This window comes from Gadus morhua, chromosome 2 (genome assembly GCF_902167405.1).
Source record: "Gadus morhua chromosome 2, gadMor3.0, whole genome shotgun sequence".
In the NCBI taxonomy this organism is placed as follows: domain Eukaryota; kingdom Metazoa; phylum Chordata; class Actinopteri; order Gadiformes; family Gadidae; genus Gadus; species Gadus morhua.
The window spans coordinates 7,484,599-7,494,598 of record NC_044049.1 but is presented as its reverse complement, the minus strand read 5'-3'; the positions used below and the strand labels follow the sequence as shown (position 1 = coordinate 7,494,598).

General features: G+C 44.4%; 2 protein-coding genes across 2 annotated transcripts in view; one reads left to right on the top strand and one right to left on the bottom strand.

Annotated features, from left to right (window-relative positions):
• Nucleotides 1–4,746, bottom strand: part of ppap2d (phosphatidic acid phosphatase type 2D) — a 26,262-nt gene extending 21,516 nt beyond the window's left edge. Inside the window, exon 1 of the mRNA XM_030338944.1 lies at nucleotides 3,992–4,746. Within this exon, the coding sequence (XP_030194804.1) occupies nucleotides 3,992–4,196 (205 nt within the window). The 5' untranslated portion in view covers nucleotides 4,197–4,746. The remainder of the gene's footprint in view (nucleotides 1–3,991) is intronic.
• Nucleotides 4,747–6,836: 2,090 nt separating this feature from the next.
• LOC115529852 (uncharacterized) lies at nucleotides 6,837–9,415 on the top strand. The gene is made up of 4 exons (XM_030338976.1): nucleotides 6,837–7,193; nucleotides 7,968–8,027; nucleotides 8,325–8,385; nucleotides 8,800–9,415. The coding sequence occupies exons 1-4, from the start codon at nucleotides 7,074–7,076 to the stop codon at nucleotides 9,207–9,209; spliced, it is 651 nt and encodes a 216-aa protein (XP_030194836.1). The 5' UTR covers nucleotides 6,837–7,073; the 3' UTR covers nucleotides 9,210–9,415.
• Nucleotides 9,416–10,000: the final 585 nt, after the last annotated feature.

Here is a 10,000-nt window from a genome sequence, read left to right as displayed (position 1 = left end):
GTGTGTGTGTGTGTGCGTTTGCAAGTGAGTGTGCGTGCGCGGGTGTATGTTTGTTTGTGTGTGTTTGACCGGGCGTGTGAAAGCGAGACCAATTAGTCGTCACGCAAACACACATGTGCACATGAAGCTCGGGCGGTTGTAAAAAAATGAATAAAAGAGACGACACGCAGAGCGACACGACAACAGAGTTATTCTTGGCCTTCCGACCTGGGAGACGTGCGGTGACACGTTCCGCCGCTCCGGCAGTCTCACCCGACGCCTTTCTCCGCCAATGGAGCAGAAACAAGAGCCGTGGAACACAAGTGCCCCCCCCCCCCCCCCCCACAACCACCTACACACGCAGACATACAGAACACAGTCTGCGGGACCCGCCCCACGCCCCGAGGCTTACACACACCTTCACTCCCTGAAGGGTGTTTTGTTTTGTTTCTCTACTGGAGAGAGAGAGAGGGAGGGAGGGAGAGAGACAGAGAGAGAGAGAGAGAGAGAGAGAGAGAGAGAGAGAGAGAGAGAGAGAGAGAGAGAGAGAGAGAGAGAGAGAGGGAGGGAGGGAGAGAGAGAGAGAGAGGGAGGGAGGGAGAGAGACAGAGAGAGAGAGAGAGAGAGAGAGAGAGAGAGAGAGAGAGAGAGAGAGAGAGAGAGAGAGAGAGAGAGAGAGAGACAGAGAGAGAGAGGGAGAGAGAGAGACAGAGGGAGGGAGGGAGAGAGAGAGAGAGAGGGAGAGGGAGAGGGAGAGAGAGAGAGAGAGAGAGAGAGAGAGAGAGAGAGAGAGAGAGAGAGGGAGAGGGAGAGAGAGAGAGAGAGAGAGAGAGAGAGAGAGAGAGAGAGGGAGAGGGAGAGAGCGAGACAGAGACAGAGGGAGAGAGGTAGAGAGGCTGGAATGAGGAGGTCAATTTAGCTTGGTTTGATTATGTAGGGAGGTAGAGCCTCTCTACACAGCTGCCATCCACACACACACAAACACACACACACACAAACACACACACACACAAACACAAGAATGTGAGTCTGCATGCAAACACATACACACGCACACAAAAACAAAAAAACACACGACCACACACACAAACGTGTCACACCCGGAAATATGTTCGGTGATATATCTGTCACTCAATGTTGAATTCTTACATAGTGTTTGCCGGCAAATAAAACTCAACAACTGCTATTTATAATAATCACATGAGCCGTATTGAATAATTGTGGTTCTTTCAAAGAGCACTCTCAGTCTCCAATGATACTCTCCAAAGAGTATCATTGTCCAATTACTGTTGAGGACACCCATAACTGACTTTATTGGCCTGGTAACAGATAGAGTGTGGGGGGCTGGGCTGTTGGTCAGCAAGGCAGTTTGAGTGGGGGGGGGGGGGGGGGCTATTCCGGCACGCTCCATAGGTATGACAAGAACCTATCATCACCTGTTGGCTCCAGGGGTCTGGGCTTTGAGGAGGGGGGGACTTAGTGTTGGGGGTGGTGGTGGTGTTGGCGGCCATGGGGCGCATAACAGGTTGATACATCTCTCTCTCTCTCTCTCTCTCTCTCTCTCTCTCTCTCTCTCTCTCTCTCTCTCTCTCTCTCTCTCTCTCTCTCTCTCTCTCTCTCTATCTCTGACTACCTTGCAGTGGCTTTCTCGCACTCTCACTCTCTCATGCGCTCGCTCTCTCTCTCTCTCTTAATGCCTTGCATTATCTCTCTCTTTCTCTTCCTCTGTTTCTCTCGCTGAATGCCTTGCATTCTCTCTCTCTCTCTGTCTCTCTCTCTGAATGCCTGTCAGTGTCCCTCTCTCTTTCTTTCTCCTTCACCCTCCTTATCTCCCTCGCACACCCACTCACTTCTTAAAACGCGCAGGGAGATGAATAGCACAGAAGACATGCATGTTCTACAGGCCTCACCGTTATGACAAATGACTACACACCACATTTCTGCACAGCATCCATCATCCCTGTGTGTCCGGGAGCCCCTATAAGCAACTTAAGGCTTCAGTGCTAGAGAAGCAGGTGTGTATAGTTTGGAAATGAGATGACTCAGGTGAACTCATCGGAGGGAAATGTTCTAGTTACAGTTTTTTAGAGTAATTTACAAACCAGTACCAACATATCCCTTTTCCCCACCAAGCCGAGGCAAATAATACCCTCAAGGTGGAATGTGTCGGTAATTGATAACAGCCACCACGGCTGCAGGTTGAGTGGGGAAGGTTTCTCCTGGACACAACAGATGTGCATCTTTATTGTTGTTATAAACTTTATACACACACACACACACACACACACACACACACACACATACACACACACACACACACACACACACACACACACACACACACACACACACACACACACACACACACACACACACACACACACACACATCCCACACACACATCCCAAGCCCGGCCAGATGCTAAGCGATGAATCCCGAGTGCTGGATGTTAAGGTAAGGAACCGAGGTGCATTATCGACTCAGCGCAGGCCCTTTATAAATATCCAACCCTATTCAGCGCATTAGTTTAGCCCTGGCTAGTGGCGCCTTCAGCCATGCCCTCGAGACAGCGCAGCCGGGGAGACAATCAGGAGGGGGAAGATCGGGTTAGACCAAAGTGCTCTCGGTCAGATATGAGTGGGCCGCGCTGGTCAAAGAGCCGGTTCATTTCAAGCATTAGAGACTGCATTCATGGCAACCCGACGGCACAGATGAGTCAATTGCAAACCCACCGCGGATGCATGAGACGGCGAACAAGTGAGGGTCAGAGAATAGAGGGAGACAGATAAGCCACAATAAACCGCATTCATGAAAATATAAAAATAAACGTTTTCTGTAAATAAGGTAGACAAAGCGGTTGAGTTTACTGACAGCCATACACTAATCCAGTGGGGTATGCAAGGACCACATTGACGTGGGCAGTGTCGCATGAGAAGGGGTTCCGCCTGGAGAGACCACTTCCTTCTTTCTGAGGCACACTATGCCACTTCCTAACCACTAAGTTGATGATGTGTGTCAGAGAAGCGTGCAAACAGAGCGACTAATAGCATACCTGCAGGGGGTTATGGAACAATATGTAATGAAATCGAAATGCATGTTGTTCTTTTTTATTGTCAGGGTTTCTACAGCTAACTGCCAATGCGACCAGCAGACCTGTCTGTCTGCCTAAACAAGTTCTGGTTTTTCGGCTCCTGGGTAATCACTCGTAAAATAGGATTTTTTTTGTGCCTTTGCTGCTTGTGTAACTTTGGTGTGCTGTGCTTTCTGGTCACGTTGATGTCATCATTAACTTAGTGATGTTCTGTAGCATCGTGTTTTATGATCTGGGAGACTGTAGAAGTAATACCATCTTCAACTGGTTGTTGTTGTAGTAGTAGTAGTAGTAGTAGTAGTAGTAGTAGTAGTAGTAGTAGAACTATGCCACGTAAAGGTATGTAATAACACTTAATTACCTGGATACTAACCGGTTCTTGTTTATGTTTTGTGCTATGAATATGATTGTCGTTTGGTCAACATATCCATAACATGTCAATGATGTTAAAGGGTATCATCAAGACCTAAACTCTAGCTCATTGTTATGATAGTCCAAATGATTATGCTGTAAACGCAAATTAGAAACCCTAACCCTAAAGACAATGTTTGACCCGTTTACAAAATCCAAAATCACAAAAGATTATCCCCTAATTTTCTCCAGCGCATCCCATGCGTTACCATGGGAACAGGAGAGTTATCCAGTCAAAGCAACTCTGCTGCATCAAAGTGTGTCGGTCCCTCTGGACGTCGTATTTAAAAATACTTCCTTCGGACTTTTGACATTTATATGAGGAGATGATTAAAGTTATTCTTCAAAATCCAAGTCCCAACAGCTTTCAGAGTTGGACGGAATGCATAGTTTGAATTAGTCATAAATGCTTTTTTCGAGTTTTGAATTACTGAGAAACCTGCAGTGTGAGATGGAATATAAATATTTCTACAAGCACAAAAAAAGAAGAAAATAAGTTGAATCTCCTACCAATACACAGGCACAATAAATCCAGCGCGACGAGCATCCTGCTCTTGTTGCAAAAGGAACTTTCCTCAGGTTGGCGGAGGAAATGTTTCCCAGCGCCGTTCTCCTTCGCCTCCCCGGCTCCACCATTGTCGGCCAACCGCAGCTGAAGTTCAGCGTCCCGGGGCAGCGTGCTGGAGTTCATGTGGGAGCTTTTCGAGTTGAACATCTGCCTCGTTTCTAATAACGCGTAGGCTCGAAGAACAAATGCAGTTCAGAAAGTTGTTGCCTCGACCCGGTTTCAGCGGTTTAACAAAACCGAACTCTCAAAACTTGTAGTCCATTGATCAGTGGGGATGTTTTCCTGTCCCAAGTTTTTGACAGCAAACGTGAACCACTCAAATAGTTAAAAAGTCTTTCTCGTAGCGTTGTCGATACACATCGAAAACCTCCCAAGACTATGCTCTCAAGATTCTTGATCAGCCAAAAAAACGGTGGGTGCACGGTGACTTGATATTAAACATTAAAGAGTAACGTTATAGCTTGAGCACCAATGAACTATAACCCCACGACTTACTTTCGGCCAGTTTGCACCTTTTACATAAAGGCATTAGACAACTAATCGTAATTCACGATTTAAAAAAACAACACGACAACAGAAATCGGTGTCCTGCTATAACGCGGGAGCTAAAAGTGTGTTGGATAGTTCTGCTGTCAGCTCGACCGACTTGTCCATGTTCCACTCAGCAGTCTGCGCGTAGTAACTATCCCATCCATGTGAGGGAACTTTCCCCCTCAGCTCCCCATTAGCTCTCTTCAGCCCCTCCCCTCCTCAGCAGTAAAAGTTGAGAAACGCACATATGGTTCTGCAACCGAGTCTTAAATCCCACACAAGTTTAAAACCCAGGACATAATTTAGGAGGTAATTTCAATTTAGTTCAATTTACTAAATTAGCTTAGAAGTCAATCGAATGAAAACACATTTCAATTACAAACGTTGGCAGAGATTCTGTATTAGGCCTACTTGCCTTTTGGCCTCATAGGCTGCATTATTTTGATACAGACGGTAGACCTTTTCCAAAAAGGCCTAGGCTACTGTGCATGGAACTGTGCTCTATTATAACCACTATGACGAATATGCAAGCCAAGCACAATTTACAACTTATTGTACAGTTTAGTAAAGTAAGCATAACATGCTCAAAATGCACGATGTGTAGTCACAGGTGTCTGCTACAGAGGGTCAGAATAAATGTTTTACTATGTAGGCTATTTTAAGTTTGTATTTTTTTTACCTACTACTTAACACTGGCTCACTGACTTAGCATTTGCAGGATGCGTTTGCCCCCTAGTGTAAAGAAAGTGTACGTTTTTTCTTCTCCATTCTTCCTTCGATTAATGAATGAAGTGACCTAGCAGGCCGTATGCTGCTTATGCTGCATTTGTGATCATCGGGTGAATAAATCGCATGTTTTAGTTGTAGGCCTACACTGTTCTATTCTTCTTGTTGTGTTTCTGAATCGGGTTTTTGAATTTGTTGTGTATTAAAATGTCCCATGTTATTTTTGGCCTAAAATATTGTTGCTTTTTTTTTGCCTGATGTGAAATGTAAACAGGACCGCATAGGATTGATTTGATTCATTAATGTTTGCCTCAAAGACGTCAAGGCAAATGCATGACCTTTACCGTGATGAGAGATGCATGCCTTAACGCATGAAATAGGTCTAGGTCTACACAAACAAATTTAATGAAGCATTTTAAATCGTAAGAGCACGTTCAGAACTAGTGACTGGTGAATATTGCCGAATCTTGTCATAAACCATCACAGCTTTCGTCGATAAGCGCACCTTAGCTGATCATTTTAACTCCACTAGGTGGCAGTATTATTCTCTGCCGCCGTCTTAATGGTGGACCCCTGAACATATGTTCATCTACCAGACAGTTTTGAAGGATTCCATTTTATATCAATTTGATTTATTAGTCCCCCCCAAAAAAACCTCACAATATCTGTGATGAATATCCATTTCCCTCAACTCACAATGAGGATTCCTCCCCTAATGAGGGTAATGTATATTTGCTTAGATCCCCATAACAATGTATCAAACTAGTCACAAGTGTTATTTTAATATCTGAATAGATAATTGGGATAATCCTTGCATTCAATGCTACGGCAACACAGAGCTGTCACACAGTGTAGCACCCAGGAACCAAATCAACTTCATGCTTTCTTGGTTACGGGCCGTGCAGGGGTGCACCTGGCTTGTTTAATGGTTGGTTATTGTTTTTTAACTGTAGGCATGCTTGACTGCAATTTGCTTCACATAGCCCCAGATAAAGTCATCAATTCCTAACATCCAAAAATGCGTTGTATTTGTTTGTTTTTTGTGACTGACCTGATGTCAAATTGAACTGGAATTGAACCTGTACCCTCAACCAAACCCTAAATCCAAACCTAACCCTAAAACCAAACCCTGACCAAATCCTAGACCTAACCGTACAGCCAAAGGAATGTCAGTAAATCGGCAAATGATATTTGGTCACTTTTCCCACTTCCATGTTCCACATGATCCCTCAACACCATGTTCCATTGCTAATAGAAATGTTCAATCATTTAGTGATCAATTGTCACTGTGTGTTGGAGAGATGGTGGAACGGGAAGGAAAGGAGGCAGAGTCTTAAGACGTTGGCATCTTACTACTTCAATGAAAAAACAGATGAAAACAGCGTCTAGCAAGGGACGAAAAGGAGAACTCAAGGGCAGATTTATGGAAGTGATTCATCAAGTAACTTAATCCTATGTGACAACGTCATCATCATAACGCGGGTTGGGCCGGGGGGCGGGGGAGGGAGGGGGGGGGGGGGGGGCTGAAGGACCTGTCACACCACCTTCACATTCCTGTGCTGTGCTGATTCATTTTGAACACTCCACATCACAGCAGTCACACACAAGCCATCAGCCATCAGAATAGGTTGTAGAAAGTTCGTAGAAAAACGACCACAACACACACACTCAAACACAGCAAGGTCAGGAAGCAACAAGTCATTCAGCGTTCTGCTGGCTGCCTCTGAGGTAACGAGAAGCAAGCTCTCCTGCGTCGCCATCGAAGGGATGGCTCGGCCAGCCGAGTGCCGCTGTGTCCACTACCTCTTCCTTGCCTGGCTCCTCTTCCTCACCGCCGGCCAGGTGGTCTTCCTCACCCTCCACTACACCGCAGGAGTACACAACAGGGTGAGAGAGCGTGCATCATGGTCTCACTAGTGGGCACGAGATCTGGTTGTTTATTGATCATCACTCACAGTCAGAGTCTAGCCTGTATGCCTGTCTGCTCGTAGAATCAAGGAGTCAAGGAATGACTCACAATGAATACAAAGCAGTCAAACATTAGGTTATGAATGAAGTTTGGATTTCATAGGGACACTGCATTCCCTGAATAAAGTAACGTGCAAGCAAAGCATGCTCTGTTGTGTGCAATGCCCTACTACTGTATGTGTCTGTGTGATTGTAAACACCTTTGGAGGGTGCTTTTGGGACACCTGTGCAGAGCAGCTGCTCAACGAGGTGGTTTCAGAAGCACAGCTGGTCGTGACTTCATCTCAGTGTTTGACTCATGGCTGGTTATCAACTCAGAGCCCGGGCTCATAGCTACGTGGATGCATGGCACTGCTAACACTATATATATATATATATATATATATATATATATATATATATATATATATATATATATATATATATATATATATATATATATATATATATATAGATAGATAGATAGATATAGATATAGATATATATAGATACATGTATATCATAAACAACATTATAAAAATGGCATTATGTTATTGTTGCTACCATGGCGCCATCCAGTATCCTGATTGTAGAAGTTTGTACCACGGTTGTGGTTTGAAGACGCAAAAAAAAATAATAGTTGAAGTTCATGCTTGACGTGCAGTGATACCAGTTCAGCATGTATAGTTTGTGTTTCTCTTCTCCCTTTCCCAGTCTCAGGGTGTGGTCACACCACAGTCCACAAGAGAAATCAAACACAACCTTAAACCACAGGTAATCAATCTATAGATCTATTTTTAATGCAGCATTTCGTTTTCGTTTCTATCCACCCTTATTGCCACTTGGCAGTAGTATGGTTAAAATACGTCAGCATCTTCTTTTTCTTTCGTCTCTTCTTTGTATTGCTTTTCTGAGAACAGTCTACATCCTTCTTCTTTTTTTCCCCTCATGTAACGGCCTATCAATAGAGTAGCTCTACCACTCGGTTTCTGTTTTCTGTTGATCTGGCTGTGTTCTTTTTATGAAATTTGTATGATATTAATAATACTTGAGCACTTTCAATCTCCACAGGTCAAGGAGAAGATAGCAGAGATTTTTTCAGGCAAAATGATCAATCTCGAAGCCTCAAAAGGTACAGTACTTCCCCTTTTAATGGGACTGGTTGTAAAGAGGAAAGGGATACACTGAGGTGTAGCTGCTATGACCTGACCGGATTGACATTATTTTGAACGTTTCTCTTGACAGTATATAGTTGAATAAAGCAAATTGTTTGAATCATGGCACGAAAAATAAAAATGAAGTTTTAGGTTAGGTAGGCTAACACAAGATTTGACCAAAAAAAACAAAAACGATTTAGCGAATACAAAATTGTATTTTGTGCTTAAATGAGACATTCGAGAATGTGTGATGTTTGGCCCAGGATTTACACCGTGACACCCCTCCAATCCTGAAAATAAGTTTTAAACATCAAAACATCAGGTAATTGTATTTACCAGCACAGCGTTAGCGTATCAAAAACTGATCCCCACTTCTCCGCCCGACCCAGTGGACGGCGAGGGACGCATCCAGTGGAGAACCAGGAGGCCGGAGCCGTCCCTGCTCACGCTGGCCGGGGAGGTCGTGACCCTGGGGCAGGACGCCTACTACTTCCTGTGTCTGACGGTGACCCTGAATAACGTGGGAGGGGCTGCCGGGGTGATGGTCACCCTGAAGCGCAACAACCACGTCATCATGGAGGGCCGTGTCGACGCGGCCACGTTCAGCACGGGGCCCCTGGTCAGGGTGGAGGACATGTCAGCCGGGGACAAACTGGTGGTCACCGTCACGGCCCTCGGCAGAGTCGATGGGACTTCCCCGGGGAAGACCAACCTGGGGATCATCTGCCTGCCAAAACCGCAGCCTTCCCTCCCAGCCCCACCACAACCACCGCCGCCTGGGAAGGAACAAAGAGGATAGATGACCACGGTTCCTTGACGCCGTTTTGAGCGCCAGCTAAAGGGAAGAGTATGGTTCCACGTCGACGCAACGCAAGGGGGTTTACGGACCCACGTCGTTGCGGACCCTCCTTGAGTCCGCCTCAAGGGCCGACGCGCGCCTCCCAAAAATTGAAGCAAGGGCTGTGATTGGTCCGCCAACTAAAACCCCGACTATTTGCATTATTTACTTTAACTTCCGTGAGTATACTTAAAGCAAGTATACTATCCGGACTATCTACTACGTTATTTTTTCCGATGTGATACATATATATATATATATATATATATTAGAGCTGTCAAGCGATTAAAATATTTAATCGTGATTAATCGCATTAATGTCATAGTTAACTCTAATTAATCGCGATTAATCGCAAATTCTTTTTCTATGCTAAATATCCCTTGATTTTTTTGTCCCATAATTCTTCTCATTTTAATTCTCTTATCAACATGGTGAAGTGCATCAGCTTGCCTTGTGCAAATGATTTTTTATTGATAACAACATTGGCATATACACTGATCAAAACAGGACGATACAAAAAAAAGAGCCTATAGTGCAATTAAACGACTGCTTTGAACAAATGTCATTTGAACATAGTAGTCAGGCTACTGCTTCTTTGTTTTGAGCCAAATAAAAAAAAAAAAAAAATTTTTTTTTTTTTTTTTTAATAAAATAATTTCGTTAATCGCGCGATAAAAATTTTAACGCCGTTAAATTTGGTTTGCGTTAACGGCGTTAATAACGCGTTTAACTGACAGCTCTAACATATATAT